General features: G+C 48.7%; 1 protein-coding gene across 1 annotated transcript in view; it reads left to right on the forward strand.

The window, feature by feature from the left end:
- The window catches only part of DDB1 (damage specific DNA binding protein 1), a 32,272-nt gene extending 14,288 nt beyond the window's left edge, over positions 1-17,984 (forward strand). The window contains exons 13-27 of the mRNA XM_004599316.4: positions 1,157-1,335; positions 1,415-1,578; positions 1,657-1,764; positions 1,904-2,111; positions 3,080-3,175; positions 3,269-3,380; positions 5,252-5,375; positions 6,002-6,166; positions 7,114-7,208; positions 14,427-14,597; positions 15,140-15,249; positions 15,484-15,653; positions 15,854-15,956; positions 16,760-16,883; positions 17,247-17,984. Of these exons, the coding sequence (XP_004599373.1) occupies positions 1,157-1,335; positions 1,415-1,578; positions 1,657-1,764; positions 1,904-2,111; positions 3,080-3,175; positions 3,269-3,380; positions 5,252-5,375; positions 6,002-6,166; positions 7,114-7,208; positions 14,427-14,597; positions 15,140-15,249; positions 15,484-15,653; positions 15,854-15,956; positions 16,760-16,883; positions 17,247-17,330 (2,013 nt within the window). The 3' untranslated portion in view covers positions 17,331-17,984. The remainder of the gene's footprint in view (positions 1-1,156; positions 1,336-1,414; positions 1,579-1,656; positions 1,765-1,903; positions 2,112-3,079; positions 3,176-3,268; positions 3,381-5,251; positions 5,376-6,001; positions 6,167-7,113; positions 7,209-14,426; positions 14,598-15,139; positions 15,250-15,483; positions 15,654-15,853; positions 15,957-16,759; positions 16,884-17,246) is intronic.
- The last annotated feature ends 234 nt before the right edge of the window (positions 17,985-18,218 follow it).

The raw sequence follows: 18,218 nt of genomic DNA on the forward strand, positions 1-18,218 counted from the left end.
GGATGCTGTTGTGCAGCTGTCAACTTGCTGTGCAACAGTGCTGTTGCCCAAACAGCGCCCCCCGTTTTAATTTGGCTTATCAAAGAGAAAAACCAGAGAGATCTTCCAAGACTGGATCAGGCTTAAGGTACAACTTTGGTTGGTAGGCCACTTGAATTCTTGAGCATTAATAAATTGTCTCCATCTTTTTATCCGCTTGGACTTGCTTTGACCTGGCATGATAGACGTTGAAAACTGCAAGGAAAGGTCTGTGGGTTTGTGGACCAAGTGTGGGAAGAGGCCCAATACTGAGTTGCTGCTGTGTCGGTGTTCGCTGTTGGTCTCAAGACCAGCACCAGCTCACCTATCTAGTGTGAAAGAGCTGCATCCTTAAATCTACTCAGTCAAGATAGATAAGACATGGAGATAACTGTGCTGTAAACCTCCTTCTTGTTGCATTTCAGTGGTCAGTCTATAAAACTTGTCGATACAGTTTTATTGTCCTTACTAGGAACTTGAGATATTTTTAATGGCTCCTCTGAGAAAAAAACTTTAATATCTTAGAATGTTTTGAAGTTGGGAACAACTGGTGACTTGTGGTCACAGGATCTTACTCCATTGACAGCTTCCCACAGAATGTGGTTTGTGTTGCTAAAGCATTCTTCAATTAGAATGAAATAAAATTTTTCCCTCCCTGGGTGCAGGTTGTAGACTGCATTAAACTAGTCTGTTTTAGGGCTTGTAAAAATGACACCTGTTAAAAATTAATCTTTACCAGGACTTTGGGGAGAAATGGGTACACGTTTTACCCTTTATAGGCTCCATAGCCACTCATTTACCCACCCACAGATTAAAAAAAAATAGTGTATTGTATGGATATTTTCCTTATTGCCACTGTTCCCTAAACAATAGTGTATAATATATTGCATATTATTTTGATCTAGAAATGATTGTGAAGTATTTGGGAAACTATGTGTAGATAATATGCGGATCCCACACCTTTATATGAAAGGGCTTGAGCATCCATGGTTTGTGCCTGGAGATCGAGATACCAGGACTCCCTCTTCCCCCCAATCAACCTAAAGGAAAACCGTTTGGCAGAAAAGGATCTTTTACCTTTAGGACTCACAGAGCAGCATTGACTCAGGTGATTGAAAACATCTGCTCTTTTCTCTAGATCACTTCAGCATCTGTGAGGTTGGTCTCACAGGAGCCCAAAGCTCTGGTGAGTGAATGGAAGGAGCCTCAGGGCAAGAACATCAGTGTGGCCTCCTGCAACAGCAACCAGGTGGTGGTGGCTGTCGGAAGGGCCCTCTACTACCTGCAGATCCACCCTCAGGAGCTGCGGCAGATCAGGTGTGTATATATTAGCCTGCTTTCCTCCCCCATTTTGTGGATCTTTGATTCTAGATTTCCTTCTTCTTGCCACATTCAGCCACACAGAGATGGAACATGAAGTGGCCTGCCTGGACATCACCCCGTTAGGGGATAGCAATGGGCTCTCCCCTCTCTGTGCCATTGGTCTCTGGACAGACATCTCTGCCCGCATCTTGAAGCTGCCCACTTTTGAATTACTGCACAAGGAGATGCTGGGTGGAGGTATGTGTCTGCTAAGGACGTGGGTTGGGTTCACAGTTAGAGTGGACAATAACTTATCGATGTCCCACTTTCCCACAGAGATCATCCCTCGCTCTATCCTGATGACCACCTTTGAGAGTAGCCACTACCTCCTTTGTGCCTTAGGAGATGGGGCACTTTTCTACTTCGGGCTCAACATTGAGACAGGTGAAAATACCACCTTGAGTAAGGGGCTCTCTCGACAGCTGTGTTAGAAGCCTTGCCTCAGGATGCTGCTTGTGAACCTTCATGATCGAGCTGCTTGTCCTCTTTCCTTCTCTGTTTCTCTGATGCCATTCTTCTATAGGCTTGTTGAGTGACCGCAAGAAGGTGACCTTGGGCACCCAACCCACGGTGTTGAGGACTTTCCGTTCTCTTTCTACCACCAACGTCTTTGCTTGCTCTGACCGCCCCACTGTCATCTATAGCAGCAACCATAAATTGGTGTTCTCCAATGTCAATCTAAAGGAAGTGAACTACATGTGTCCCCTCAACTCAGATGGCTATCCTGACAGGTGAGTGGTCTTTATTTAGCAAGAGCTGTTGATTGAGGGTATCTTGTTTTTCTCAAACCCCTCCAATGTTAGAGTCTGAGATGGGAAATGTAGAGCAGCTGCTCCCCAATCTGGCTGCCCGTTAGGAACACCTGGAAGAAGTTTTGATTCAATAGGCCTGAGGTTCAGCTCCAGAATCTTAGTTGACTCATATGATTTTTTAAGTTTTAGGACTCCAGATTTTAAGTTCAGTATGTGGGTAGGTGATTTTCCAAGGGTGGCTCTTTGCTGCAAGAGCATATGCAGTGACTCAGGAGCCCTGGGGGTGGGGCTCAGTCTTCTGTTGAACAAACCCTTACTGATTCTGACGCTTGCAGCAGTGTGAGAATCACTGTCCTTGGGCAGTGATAAGTTGATTTTTTTTTTAAAGATTTATTTTTTATTGAAAAGTCATAGGAGAGACAGAGGAAGATCTTTCATCTGATGATTAATTCTCCAAGTGGCTGCAACGGCCAGGTCTGAGCTGATCCGAAGCTAGGAGCCTGGAGCCTGTTCCGAGTCTCCCACGTGGGAGCAGGATCCCAAAGCGTTGGGCTGTCCTTGACTGCTTTCCCAGGCTATGAGCAGGGAGTTGGGTGGGAAGTGGAGCTGCTGGAATTAGAACTTGCGGCCATATGGGATCCTGGTGTGTGTAAGACGAAGACTTGGTAGCCGCTAAGCTACTGTGCCAGGCTGGATAGATTGTTAGCCTAGGCTGCATGTTAGTATTAAGTGGAAAGCTGTGAAGACTCCATCCCAGGTCCTCTAAGCAATTAGAATTGTTTAAAGCTCCCAAAGTGAGTTCTTCTAGCATAGATTCAAGGTTCAGAACCAGTTCCCCAGAGAGCTGATATAATTCTGCTTTGGTTTTCTTCCCCCTGTGAAGTTTTCTTGTAGAGTCCTTTATTTCCTTGGGTATACTCAATCTAAACCCAGACACTTCTTTCCAGCCTGGCACTGGCCAACAACAGCACCCTCACCATTGGCACCATTGATGAGATCCAGAAACTTCATATTCGCACAGTTCCGCTCTACGAGTCTCCCAGGTAAGGGCCAGGCCAGGGAAGCTGCAGAGGGTGGACCTGTGGGCATTGGCACAGGGCACCTCTGATTGGCATTGTTCCATGCTTGTCCTGCAGGAAGATCTGCTATCAGGAAGTGTCTCAGTGCTTTGGGGTACTCTCCAGCCGCATTGAAGTCCAAGACGCCACTGGGGGCACCACGGCCCTGAGGCCCAGTGCCAGCACTCAGGTGAGGGCAGTGGACACAGAAAGATGGCATCAGAGCAGCAGGGAAGTGTTCTGATTTTGGCTTGTGGGCCATATTGTTTGGAAGTCAAAGTTTCAAGGATTGAGATCTCTACACTAAGAATGTTTATTAAGCTGTTAAAGATGCTGGCCAGAGTCAGTCAAAGGACCTGTCCTGGGACAAATCTAAGCTACCAGCATCACAGCCAGACAGCAGTTAGAAATGTCCACCCAGCACAAGGAGCTGCCTTGGAGAACACTGAATGTCTACAGGCAGAGGGCTGGGGTCCTGGGATGGGGAGAAGTGTCTCCAGTGCTCACTGCTGCTCTTTAGCACAGGGCAAAGGAACGGAGTGGGCTTTTTCATTTCCGTTGTCAGTTTAGCCTAAAGCTGTCAATGTAAAATAATTCCATTTTCCTTTCCTTGATCCTCTGGCCTGTTAGTAAATTTCGGGTGTTTCAAGATTCTTTCATTAACATGGTTTCAGGGGCAACTACTCAACTTTGGTCTTTTTAACAAACGCAAGCAAAGAGAACAGATCGCCATTGCTGTGCTGTAGTAGAACTTTAGAAGAAATGACTGCTATTAGATGGCCTTGAACACAAATTTCTTTTGTCTCATCACAAGTTTGGGTATTCTGTAGAGTATGTGTAATTGGGACAGTATAGTATATGGGTAAGAGCGTTGGATTTGGAGTTTCATAGGACTGGCTGTGAGTTACTTGCTGTGTAGACAAGTGTAACTTCAATTTTCTCTATAAAAAGAGACCAATAGGATAATATACAACCATACATAGCTAAAAGGAGATAGTAGCTGTTTTGATCATCTTTACGTTACTTTCAAATACTCAAGGGAAGCCTTCCATCCTCCCCCCGGAGATTTATTTGAAAAGCAGAGTTACAGAGAAGGAGAGAGACTGATCTTCCTCTGGTGGTTGGGCCAGACTGAAGCCAGGAACCTGGAAATTATTCCTGGTCTTCCACATGGGTGCAGGGGCCCAAATACTTGGGTTGTCCTCTGTGGCTTTCCCAGGTGTGTTAGCAGGGAGCTAGATTGGGGTGAAGTAGCAGGGATTTGAACCTTTGCTTGTGTGGGATGTTGGCACTTCAGGTTCTGGCTTTACTTGCCCTGCCACAGTGCTGGCCACAGGGCTGATCCTCAGGGGATCTTCTTGGGAGGAAAAAAGTTTATTTCAGCTTGGAGTTTGGAGTTTCACAGTCCTGTGGGCAGCCCTGTCTCTCTGGCACCTGTTGGAGGCTGGTAATACAGTCACCTAGCGAGCCAGGGAGCAGAGACAGACTCAGGAAGTGTTCTTAACTTACATTGTTGGGAACTGCCTTCTGATGGCAAGCCTTGACCGCTTAAAGACGGCTCACCAGGCCCGCCTCTCAGACCCTGTAATTAGATCAAGTCTGTCTGCAATCCATTAATTGTCACCATAAAATTTTAGGGTTTAAGTGGAGTCTGGAGCACATGTCCTGTCAGCATGATCATTTGCTTCCATGTGTTTCTCCTTTCTTATGTGCATGCTCACACAAACACGCACTTCTGTGAGATCAAGAATAAACAGCTTTTACTTAAATTTTCCTTATTTGAAGTGATTCCCTGTTCTCTTGATTGACTCATGGTGACACTGTTAGAGCTGGTGGAGGGCTTGGGCCTATGTTGTCAGCTGTATCTGTAAGCTGGCTCCTTGAGTTTGGGTCTTTGTGCTTTTTGAAGCGCTCTGTCCTGCCGGCTCCTCTTGCATTGCTAGCCCTCAGCCTTCTCCTGGAGCAGGTTCTGCCCCTTGCCTGCACCTGCCTGATCCTCTTTCTGAAGTTCCCAGGGCCTGTTGTGCTTCCGAGGTGGGTGATGTGGCTCTCTGTTCTCAGGCCCTGTCTAGCAGCGTCAGCTCCAGCAAGCTGTTCTCCAGCAGCACAGCGCCGCATGAGACCTCCTTTGGAGAAGAGGTGGAGGTGCACAACCTCCTGATCATTGACCAGCATACCTTTGAAGGTGCGGTTCATCTTTCTCTCTTTTTTTTTAATTATTTATTTGGAAAGTCAGATATACAGAGAGGAGAAGAGACAGAGAGGAAGGTCTTCAGTCTGCTGATTCACTCCCCAAGTAGCCACAACGGCCAATACTGAGCCAATCTGAAGCCAGGAGCCTCCTCCGGGTCTCCCACATGGGTGCAGGGTCCCAAGTCATCCTCTCCTACTTTCCCAGGCCACAAGCAGGGAGTTGGATGGGGAGAGGAGCTGCTGCTATTAGAACTGACAGCCATATGGGATCCCGGCATGTGCAGCCGAGGACTTTAGGCTGCTAGGCTGCCATGCCGGGCCTGATTGATCTCTTTGTTTTAACCTGTGCCCACCCTAAACTAGGGTACTATATTCCAAAATCTGACACAGGATGACAGACCATCCCTAGGAGGGAAGGAAGGAGGCTGGAGGGCGAGGCATCCTCTTCCAGCTTGGTTGGGGAGTGGAGTATCTGAGGAGGCAGGGTCAGCTTGTGGCATGTGTTCTGTCACTGTTTGAGCCACAGGCCTGACAGAAGTACAGGGGTGTGTGTGTTTGTGTGTGTGTAGCGGGTTGTGTGGGAGGCATCAGTCCTGTGATTTGTTGTTCTCTGTGTAGTGCTTCATGCCCACCAGTTTCTGCAGAATGAGTATGCCCTAAGCCTGGTCTCCTGCAAGTTGGGCAAAGACCCCAACACGTATTTCATCGTGGGCACAGCCATGGTATACCCTGAAGAGGCAGAGCCTAAGCAAGGACGGATTGTGGTCTTCCAGTATTCGGATGGTAAGTGGGCTTCTCCAGCCCCTGGGGAACGTAAGTCCTCTGTGGGCAGTTTCAGAGCCTCGGATGAGCAGTAGAACTTTGTTGCTGTGAAGAGCTGTTCTATTCCTTTCTCTCAAGGTGTTGGATGTTGGCAAAGAACAAGTCAAACCTAGCTTGTGTTTCCCTTCTGCTTTTTGAAAGGGGAAGTGCTGAATGGCTAAAAAATTTGCTGGGCAGAGGGACTTGGGAATCTTAGATTGGTTTTGTCCTTGGCTGTTTGGGCATTTCAGTGCTCTTCCAACTTTAGCACTTGAGATTTATTTATTTATTTATTTATTTATTTATTAAGATTTATTTATTTTTATTACAAAGTCAGATATACAGAGAGGAGAGACAGAGAGGAAGATCTTCCGTCCGATGATTCACTCCCCAAGTGAGTGCAATGGCCAGTGCTGTGCCGATCCGAAGCCAGGAGCTAGGAACTTCCGCCAGGTCTCCCACATGGGTGCAGGACCCCAAAGCTTTGGGCCGTCCTCAACTACTTTCCCAGGCCACAAGCAGGTAGCTGGATGGGAAGTGGGGCTGCTGGGATTAGAACCTGTGCCCATATGGGATCCCGGAGCGTTCAAGGTGAGGACTTTAGCCACTAGGCCACTGTGCAGGGGCCCAGCACTTGAGATTTATTTGTCCAGATCCTTTCTTGCTCTACTTAAGAAGGTCTTAAAGACTTGTTCTCAGCCCAGAAATCACACATCAGATGGCTGAGATGGAATTTGGTCTTCATCTCAAGAGGCAGATCTTGGACACTGCCTGGAATCATTGCTCATTATTTTGGCTTATGCTTTAGGTGGTGGTTAACTCCTCATTTCTTGCTTTGCACATGACTCACTTTTCAGGGGAAAGAAGTTAGAGGCAAAGATTGAAGTATGGGATGTAACAGAGATTCAAGAGTGTATTTCCTTCCCCAGGGAAACTACAGACTGTGGCTGAGAAGGAAGTGAAAGGAGCTGTGTACTCCATGGTGGAATTTAACGGCAAATTGTTGGCCAGCATTAACAGCACGGTGAGGCCTGCACTCCTTGGTAGACTCTGCTTTGGCTTGCATACATGGTCCATGGATGACATCTCCCTTGTGTTTTGTGGACCTGCATGTATCTAGTGTTAAGGATGACAGGGCAGTGGCTGTGGAGGATGGAGCTCTGAGCTCAGCATCTGGGGAGCTGAGATTGATTGTGGCATTTGACTGGGTTCTGTGAACACTCAGTGGGTTTGTGCACTGTGAGGAGTGAGCAAAACCGAGAGCCATGGCCCTGCGTAATGTGAGCCAGGTCACGTTATCCCAACTGCCTCACTGAAATACTCGTTCTGCTTCTGTGATTTCACTCACTCCCTTGCAGAAACATTTTTTTCAGCCTCATTGAGGTATAATTGATAGATTTTTAAAAATAAATTTAAGATGTATCACATAATTTGATGTTTTGGAAAAGATTGTTTTATAGTCAGGTAAGTTTTGGGAAATGCTTTTACCATGGCTCCCCCATCTTAGAACATCACACCATATTTATGATTCTAAAAGTAAAGAATTGTTGGTTACATTTTTTTTTAAAGATTTATTTATTTTACTTAAAAGTTAGAATTACAGAGAGAAGAATAGACAGAGGGAGGGAGAATCTTGTATCTGCTGATTGACTTGCTAAATAAGGCCACCATGTCCAGGGGTGGGTTGGTCTGAAACTAGGAGCCAGGAACTTACTGCTCTCCTACATAGGTGAAGGGGCCCAAGGCCTTAGGCCATCTTCCGCTGCTTCTCAGGACCATTATTAGCAACGACCTGGTTCAGAAGTGGAACAGCTGTTGCATGAATCGGTGCCTGTATAAGATGCTGATACCAAAAGTGGAGGATTAGCTTGCTATGCCACTGTGCTCACCCCTGCTTAAATGTTATTAATTGAAGATTTCTGTTCATTTATTCATTTATAAACTGAGGAAACACTTGTGTGGCCAGCACTGTTTGGGTAGTTGGTATTTGATAGTGAACAAAATGGACACAAGCTGCTCTTGGGGCTTCTGAGCAAACCGAGTAAATATTTGGGACATGAAATGGTGAGAAATGAAAGGGGTATGGGGCTGGAGACTGCCAGGTGAGCATGGGAGGTGAGTTTTTGTTCATGTCAGAGGGTTGGAGGGTCTTGCCGTTTCGGTGACATCCCCCCGAGTTCCTGCAGGAGGGAGTGGAGAGCTGCCCGTGTCTGAGAGGCAGCCAGGGGCCACAGCGTTGGGGGCCTGGTAGGCTAAGGAAGGGTGTCAGCCCGAGGCTAGTGGAAGCATCCCGGAGCATTAGAGTAAGGGTTTTGCAATGATTGAACTTGTGTTTTGTGAACTTGTATTTTACTTCTGCAAAGACTGTTGGGACCAAGGGTGAAAGCGGCTAGATGAGTTAGGAGGCTTTGTCATTTTTTCATTGGCCGTCTGTGACGATGCTGTGAAGGAATATAGCCTTGGTGGGAGGAGACGATGAAGGGTGTGTGTTTTCTGCCAGATAGGTAGAATCCAGGTACTGTGGTGATGGATTAAAGATGATCTGTGAGAAGTGGAGAAGCTTTGGCCTGAGCCAGCAGGCAGGATGGAGCTGGCCCTTAATTGACGTGGGGAAGACTGAGGAGGGCAGGGAGGGAAGGCAACCTGGGGCTTGGGTTTTGGACATAGCTTCTGTGGTTATTGGTGTGGAGATTCCAGTTTGGGAACTGAATGAAAGAGGTTTGGAGTCTAGGAAAGAGGCAGACTGGAGATAGCAGCAAGGTGGTTATTAGTCTGAAAACCGAAAGTTGGGGAATTCACCTGGGATGACTCATTGCTGGAGGGGACAGAGACAAAATCTGGAGACAGCTGTGAGGCCACCAAGCAGGTCAAAGTTGAAGCACAAGGGAACATCAAGCTGGATAGTGTAGCGAAAGAACCCAGGGAACTGTGATCTGCAAGCTGTGGAGACAAAGTGTTTTAAGTGGCAGGCAGGCAGTTGTGCAGCAGTTAGGCCACTGCTTCAGATATCTGCAGCCCACGTGTATCAGAGTACCTGGGTCCACATTTCCCCTTGTTCCTTGTTCCTGAATCTAGCTTCTTGCTGACGTACCCTGGAAGCAGCAGTAATGGCCCAAATGATCGAGTCTGCCTCCCATGTGGGAGACCTGGATTGAGTTCTGGGCTTCTGCTCATTCCTGGCTCTCCTAGTTAAGGAACCAATAGACTTTTCTCTGGTTTTCAAATAAATGAAAACATCAATAATATTTAAAAGGGGAAGAAAGTATTTGAAGCATTAGAGAATTGGTAAACTGCAAGTGCTGCTGATAGTTCAGGTAGCAAAGAATCAAGAAACATTTGTTAAAAGTGTTGGTTTTAACAACAGGGAAGTTGGTGACTATCACCCGAGCTGCTTCATGTGGGTAATGAATGGGGTGACCACTGGCTGCAGTAGGGTCAGCTGAGTCTAGGAAGGGAGGGCACCTGGCACAGAAATCCCTTGAGGAGTTGTGTGGAGGAAAAAAAATAGGGTTAGGAACTAGATGGAGTTTGTGTTTGTTGTCAGGCTGGGCAGTACTGCTGATGGAGCATCACAGGACACTGTTCTTAGGCAGGAGGGAGGTGGGATCCGGCACCCTGCACTGGTCTGGTGTGGCGGAGAGGGAACAGAGAGCAGCAGCCGTGTGCAGCTCTCCCTGTTGTTGCCTTTGAGGAGCTGAAAGGGATGCTGTACGATGTGGTTTCTGAGGTCTGTGGAGAGTGAAGGGATGAGTGGACTAAGAACATGCACAATTATTAGAAGATGGAAGGGTTCCTTTCACTTAGTAGACTCATGTTTAAAATGAGACATGCTGGTTGTTTTCCTCACTTGTCCCCGATTAGATTAGAAACTGGCCATTGGGTTTTGTGAGGTGATAAAGGGAGAGGGGTCAGGGTGTTGAGACTCTAAGGCAGGAATAAGGGGAAGGTAGAACTGAGGATTCAAAAGTTTGCAGAGGGTCCAAGGGTCATTTTTTTGTGAGGCTTTGATGAGTGATCCTAAAGAAGGATAGGGTAAGTGGAAGGAGTGGGGGTAGAAAAGGCAAAAGATCAGGATATTGGGCAGAATTCTGTGAGTGTTACAGGCACTAAGAATTGCAGAAGAGTGACGGGTTGTGCTGGGCGTTTAAGGGACTCTTTAAGAGGTGGTCCTGGCAGTGTATTTTTTTTTTTTTTTTTTTTTGTAAGATTTATTTACTTTATTACAAAGTCAGATATACAGAGAGCAGGAGAGACAGAGAGGAAGATCTTCCGTCCGATGTTTCACTCCCCAAGTGAGCCGCAATGGCCGGTGCTGCACCAATCCGAAGCCGGGAACCTGGAACCTCTTCCGGGTCTCCCACGCGGGTGCAGGGTCCCAGTACATTGGGCCGTCCTCGACTGCTTTCCCAGGCCACAAGCAGGGAGCTGGATGGGAAGTGGAGCTGCCGGGATTAGAACCGGCGCCCATATGGGATCCCGGGGCATTCAAGGCGAGGACTTTAGCCGCTAGGCCACGCTGCCGGGCCCATTGGCAGTGTATTCTTATACTATCCTTGGTAATGTATTTAATAATTCCTAAGAGATAATTTCAATATGTAATCAATATAAAAATGAGTTTACATTTTTTCACAACTAGGAGTTCAAAATATGTTTCAGAGCATATTTAGTTTTGGACATTTCAAGTTTCATAGCCACATAGCTAGTAAATACATTATTGAATGGTAGGGATCTGTCAGTTCCAGCCATTTGAGGAGTGAACCAGCGGGTGGAAGGTCTGTGTCTTCCGTAAAGCTGATCAGCCTTTCCAATAATAATAAATAAATCTTTAAATCTTTAAGTAAGAATAAACCTTTAAATAGATCTAGACTCTTTTGGGAAGACAGAATCTTTAGGCATTTGGAGGTATTTGACCTTGAGTGTCCCCCCCATCTCTTTGACTTTGGTCTCTTGACTGGTGGTGTTGGGAAGCCTGCAAGTATGGAGAGTGAGGAAGAGAAGATGTTGAACATAGAGAGCTCTAAAGCTCCTCTCACACTCGCTGCTGGAGATGTGGGGGCGCAGCTTGCCTGAAGATAGGGTTCTTGGGAAGTGTCTTTGACTGTTTGTGGAAGTTTGATAGAATTATCCCTAAATGGGACTGTTTGGTATACTGGTGGAGCTAGGGTTCTTGGGACACACCTTGAGAAATCATGCTTAATGTACTCCACAGGAGTTTATAGATATACAAAGGCCATGGTTATGTATAGGAACTGCCAGGAAGCCTTGCCCACTTAGACAAGTAGTCTGCCTTCATTGGTCCTGGGCTGTGTGAAGATAGACATCTTCTGTCCTGTGGAGATGTGGTTGTGACTGAGGAAGCACTTCCGTGGCCAGTTATTGAACAGCATTTCTTTTTTTTTTTTTTTTTTTTAATCCATTTTATTGTATTGTTGTTGACAATCTTTACATAGTTAACTATAGTTGAAGGAAAAACAAGAAAAAGAAAAAAAAAGGTTCAGGGGGATAGGGAGGTGGGCAATGCTATTATGTCCATATTGTTTCCATCATGTATCTGAGGTAAAGGGGGATATTGAGGGAGAAGCCCCACCTGGTTTCCCGCCCACCCCAAGTCCCGGATGTGGGGCATGCTCTGAGATATGTGCTCAAGTGGAGTTAATAGTTCTCCAGTTATGAGTCACTGCCAGTTTCGCTCGATGAGGTGGTCCACTGATTGATATGGTCCATCATGAAGTCTCCATTTGTCCCATATTTCGCTGCCAACATGTAGCTGGGATGAATGATTGTCCTGTTCTGTCTTCTGTCTTTTCTTGGTTAGAATTCTGAGTCCAGCAGTTTAAGTGGGGAGATCTCCAAAGATACTTTGAGGTATTCCCAGATTAGTTTCTTGTGTGTTCTAGCAAGCACAGGGCCCGGCACAGTCCATCACCCTGATCAGCTGGTGGTTGCAATTGCTGTGTTGGTTCTGTTTTCAGTCCCGAGTTGCACTGGAACCAATGGGTGTTGCAGTCCAGTCTGGTTTGGCCCTTACATCAACCAGTGGGAGCTGCAGCCTAGTTGGGGCGACCCACAATAACCCCCACCAGACCGTCCCCTATCCTGGTTTGCCAGTATGTGTAGCAGAAGACCAATCTGTCCCCCATCCCATTTGGCTCTGGTACTTGTCAATGGGTATTAAAGCTTAGTTTTATCTAACCAACTCAACCATCCAGCCCTCACGGATGTTGTTGAGTACCTCTCTATCTAGCCATCCCAGCCCCCGTCCTAGTTTTCATGCCCTTCCACGGGAATAGTGACCCAAGAAGGGGGAACCCACTTTTTCCCTCCCAGGTCTCTCAGTTCCGGTTTATGCACTCTTTAGGTGGTCCTGTGATTTGACTCGACAGAATTAGTCCCCAGTGCCAGCTTCTGCCAGCTGAAGCTGTGGCCCTGATCTAGTCCACATGCAGCGCACAGGTGTTGTAGCCTTGCTTAGTCGTGTCTGTCTCTATCCCAGCCCACGCTCTCCAGTGGGAGTGGCTGTCCAGCGAGGGGGCCAGCCCCTTAACCCCCCGCCAGCTTTTCCCCTCCCTTCCTGGATCTCACGTGTGCTGGATGGGTGCTGCATTCATATCCAGTACAGGCAACCACGCCCTGGCGTTCCATAATGTGTACTGGTTTTGTCGCAACCGAACCCGGCCCATTCCACACTCTGTTCTGGTGATCGGATTTGCCAGAGGATGACATGAACTGATTCAGCCTGGTCTGCTCCTGACCCATGCCGAATGCATGCCAGTGGGAAACTTTCCATGGCCTATTCTGGGCTGTTTCCAATCATGCTTCTCGCGCTTACCTGCAGGGACTGTGTCCTGCCAGAGGAGTTGCCCAGGCTCCTCCATCAGAACCCCTCCCAATGGCAGATTTTGCGCATGCCAGGGGGTTCTTGAGCCAACCCTACTCAGTTCACCTCCTGTCCTAGCAGGAACAGTGGCTTTTCCTGGCTGGCTTTCACCCCATTCTGACTCTTGTTGTTGGATGTTTCAGCCCAGCCATGGCTCGTCCATACCCACATACAGCTCACACATGGCTCAGAAGGGGATTGAGACCCAGCCTAGTCAGTCCCACATCCACCCTGGTTCTCCAGGACACCAGATGATGTTGGGGTCTGGCCTGGCCTGGTGCATCCAATCCCAGCCCACACTAGTGCCTCGGGTGACTGCAACTGTTTTCTAGATAGAACGCAGCCCCCATTCCAGCACATACACCCCTTGGTGGGAACCTCATCCCAGCTGTGGCATCCCAGATTGGGACCGTTCCTAGCCGTAAATCACGCACCTGCACGTGGTTGCTCCAAGGACCATTAGGTGCCAGCCTGCTAGACAAGCCGGAGCTTATCTTTTACTTGATAGGTGTTCAAAGCTCAGCATTATTAAGGGATTGGAAGTTCTTCAAAGGAAGAGTTGCTGGTATTGGGAATCTTTAGGATTGACTCAGATCCCAGAAACAGTGGGGTCACTCTAGAGCTATCTGAGCAGCGATTCAGACATCCATTACCCCAGAGCTCCCCGGCCGGGCGGCCAGCAGGCTCAGCCTGGCGCCAAGTGGCGCACTGGCTGCCCGGGCCCAGCCCGCCATGAGCCATGGGCACATGGCGGACTGGGTTCGTGATCCGAGCTAGACGTCCTCTCCCGCAGCCCTCGGCTCGCCTCTGGCAGCCGGAGGTGTAATCCTGTAGGCCCGAGGTTGCGCCCCTCCCCAATCCCGTTCACCACCCAATGAGGGTGGTGGGTGGGCCCCGGACATGCCCAGTCACGGAGGCCTCCCCCCTCCGCGTACTCACCTCAGAAGGAAGCAGGCCCCGCACCCAGGCATGTCCGGGCCCAGCCCGCCATGAGCCATGGGCACATGGCGGACTGTGTTCAGGATCCGAGCTAGACGTCCTCTCCCGCAGCCCTCCTTGAACAGCATTTCTATTGAACTTTTCCACTCAATTTTATCTGCTTCTTGGGTTCACATCGAAAGGTGCCAGGAACATGAGATTTGACAAAGTTTCAAAAAAGGCAGTTTATCGGGATGTGGTCTTATTTTCTGGGTATTCTTAGTATGTGTTCACTCTTTTCATATTTCATAAATGTGTGAAATAACAATGTGACCCCACCTTCACTTGTCCTTTAGGAAGTGGTGCTGCAGTGAGGCTGGCTGGGGCCTAGGGTGGACATTCCCGGAGCATTGGGCCTCAGACTGAGAGAACAGTGTGTCTTTCCAGGTGCGGCTGTACGAGTGGACGACTGAGAAGGAGCTGCGCACCGAGTGCAACCACTACAACAACATCATGGCTCTGTACCTGAAGACCAAGGGCGACTTCATCCTGGTGGGCGACCTCATGCGCTCAGTGCTGCTGCTTGCCTACAAGCCCATGGAGGGAAACTTTGAAGAGGTAATGGCGGGGGCACAGTTGGCACTGAGCCCGCGTTGATGGAGATCCCCAACCTGAACTGCTGAGGAGGCTCTGTATCTCCGCACACTTGTCGTCCAGTGGCTTGTGTTGGCCAGAGGGAATTTCTAGGGTGACAGTCACTTTTTAAAAAGATTTATTTGAAAGCCAGTTACAGATAGATAGGTCTTCTGTCCACTGATTCAGTCCCTAGATGGCTGCAATGCCAAGGCTTGGCCAAGCTGAAGTTAGGAGCCAGGAGCTTCTTCTGGGTCTCCTATGTGGGTGCCAGAGCCATCTTTTGCTGTTTTCCCAGACCATTAATTGGCAGGGAGCTGGCTGGAAGTAGAGCAGCTGGGATACCACCCTGCGTCCATATGACATTAGGCAGTGGCTTAATTCGCCACACCACAACTCTGGCCCCAGGGAACAGTTGTTAAACACAGGACTACATCTTGTAGTCCTGACTTCTGATTGAAGGACAAGAGTGCTGAAACTGGATATGTCTACTGCTGATTATATTCTCTTGTTACACCTTGTCTAAGATTGCTCGAGACTTTAATCCCAACTGGATGAGTGCGGTAGAAATCTTGGATGATGACAATTTCCTGGGAGCTGAGAATGCATTTAACTTGTTTGTGTGTCAGAAGGATAGGTGAGTGGCCCTCTGTGGGAACGGTGGAGACGGGGTGGGAGCTATGTAGGGGATGAGAACATTGGGTTCTGTGCCTGGTACAGGTGCTCTGCATGACAGTCTCGGAGGCTGCATGAATCTCCCGTGCTAGGGGGTGTAGACTTCCCAGGAAGCTCAGCAGGTGGCATTCCCTGTTGGCGGTGGTGTGTTGGGGCCTTGCGGAGACCAGGCGTGACCTGTCATACTGTCTTCCAGTGCTGCCACCACTGACGAGGAGCGGCAGCACCTTCAGGAGGTCGGGCTGTTCCACCTGGGCGAGTTTGTCAACGTGTTCTGCCACGGCTCTCTGGTCATGCAGAACCTGGGCGAGACTTCCACTCCCACCCAGGGCTCGGTCCTTTTCGGCACAGTCAATGGCATGATTGGTAAGGCTAACTCCACGCTGGGTGAACTCCTGCTGGTTTGTTCCTGAAATGATCGCTGAGAGGGAAGAGGGGGAGCAGTGCAGCAGAGGCAGTGGCAGCAGACTGGTCCCTTTGGTGGGGCTTCTCTGCCCTGCCCATGGCAGAGCATGCTTGCTGTGGCCTCCAGGGCTCTCTGCAGCTCAGTGCCTTTGCTGCTGCAGGACTGGTGACCTCGCTGTCAGAGAGCTGGTACAACCTGCTACTGGACATGCAGAATCGACTGAATAAAGTCATCAAGAGTGTGGGCAAGATTGAGCACTCCTTATATCCTTGCAGAGCTGTGCCCCTGCCAGGAAACACCCTGGCACACATGCAGAGCTATGTCAGCCTAGGATGCCTCTGGGAACAGCTATCCAAAATGTTTTGACTGGGTTCTTATGGGGTTATGGGGTTTTTAAAAACCTTTGATATGGGAAATCTCAAGCGTAAACAGTAAAGGAGAAGTATATGAATCCCTGTGTACTTAGCACTTGGCTTCATCTCATCTGCCATAGTCGCCGCTGGCTTCTCTAGTGTGCCCAACAGTGAAGTGCCTTCCCTTTTTTCCCCCCGCTTTTTAAAAAGGATTAATGTATTGAAAGGCACTGTGACAGATTTTCCGTCTTTTGGCTCATCTCCTAAATGGGTGGCTGCATGGCTGGGGTTGGGCCAAGCCAAAGCCAGGAACCCAGAACTCCCGCTAGACTCCACAGTGGCGGGCACCCAAGCACTTGGGTCATCATTTCGTGTCAGCCCCAGTGCATTGCAGAAAGCTGGGTCAGGAGCTGAGGCTGGGTGTTAAATCCAGGTACTGTGGTGTGAGATGTAGGTGTTCTCACTGATGTCTTCTTAATAGATAGGCTAAACATCTGCTCCTAAAACATTATTTTGAAAATCACCTCAACTGAGAGCCATTGGATTTGTTTTCTCCAGCTCCCAAAATGTTCAAGAAAACATTGTGATTTGCACTTGAAAGTGTGACTTCCTCTTGGAGTCTTGATCACTTGACAGTGTTCGTGTTAGGATGGGCATGACTGGTAGTCAGGGTGTTTCCAGATAAGCACATCGTCCTTAACTCGCCTGTCTACCTGGAGATCCTTTCACACTGAGCGCAAGACAGAGCCGGCCACAGGCTTTATCGATGGTGACCTGATTGAGAGTTTCTTGGATATCAGTCGCCCCAAGATGCAGGAGGTTGTGGCAAACTTACAGGTGAGCTTTGTGGTGTTTGCCTCTGCCCATCAAGTCCACTGTAGCTTGGCTATGGCATGTTGGGAGACATGGGATCTCTGAGCACCTCCGCTCAAACCTAAGGTGCTGTGGGAAGATGGAATATAGAGATAAGGCTCCTGGTACCCACCAGGTCCACACCAGCCCGTCCTTTAACAATGTGGGAGGCAGTGTCAGAGTCCAGCCTGACACAGACAACCCTTGGGGGAATTAGAGTTCAGTTTATTGCTTATTGAAGATGATCCTTCTGGGAGACCTGGCCGCCAGGGCAGGAGTGGGGCCGTGAGGGAGGGTTTCAGTGGCTGGTGGGCATCCTGCCCTCATAGGCCTTCTCTTCTCTTGCAGTACGATGATGGCAGTGGCATGAAGCGAGAGGCCACCGCCGATGACCTGATCAAGGTTGTGGAGGAGCTAACTCGGATCCATTAGCCATGGGCAGAGGTCCCCTCTCCTGAACCTCCCCAGAAGCTTTGCCTTCCTGTCCCCCCCTCTGTCAGCATTGTCGTCTTGCCCATGGGAGGCTGATCCCTAAGCCAGCTACTCCATAGCTGCAGTTCACCTGTATGGAAATGGGTTTCTGACAATTACAGAGACCTGGGAATGGCTGAATTTGGAATATGCTCTCCCTGGATTTTTACCAGTCTCACGTGATTCCAGTCAGCACCTTGGGCCACTATTGGTGTGCCAGTTGTCCTTCCAGGGAGGGATTTTGTGGTTCTTACTGGAAGGAAGCTGTGTGTGTATGTGTTTCACACTCAGCCTTGTCCTCTACTGTGTTTCTACTTAGGTTATGGGTGTGGGGAGGTTGAGGGTGGGAGGGTGGGAAGAGAGGAGGGCTTCATTGTCTTTGAAGTGAGAGCTCCTTTCCTTTTTTTTCTATTGCCTCTGAGAGCATCACGTCTGGGAGCCTTAGCACAGCTGGGGACTGGTTGAACTAAAACCTGGGGATGATGGATCCTCAAGCTGTGGCCCTTTTGTTTCTGGGAGCTGCCTCCTTCAAGGAGAAGGAAGTCGGGGAGGACGGATTGTGAATTGATTGTTAGTTTCTGAGTTTCACCAAATAAAGTAGAGTCTAAGATGAAAGATGTTTCTGCTCTTTTTCCCTTCTGCCCACCTATTGCATGGACCCTGCCCAGTTGACTGCATCCCTCAGCCGTGCCTCCCCCTTGAGGGCAGCTGCTGGTCCCTCGTCTTTGCTGTTAGACCAGCTTCTCTCAAGAGGCGAAATGCCATCTCTGTGTGTCTCACGTCATTGTTTCTGGAGGATCCCAAGGAAGACAGATTCAGGTTGTGGAAATTCGGTCATTGAGTTGCTCC

This window comes from Ochotona princeps, chromosome 4, assembly GCF_030435755.1.
Source record: "Ochotona princeps isolate mOchPri1 chromosome 4, mOchPri1.hap1, whole genome shotgun sequence".
Taxonomy (NCBI): Eukaryota; Metazoa; Chordata; class Mammalia; order Lagomorpha; family Ochotonidae; genus Ochotona; species Ochotona princeps.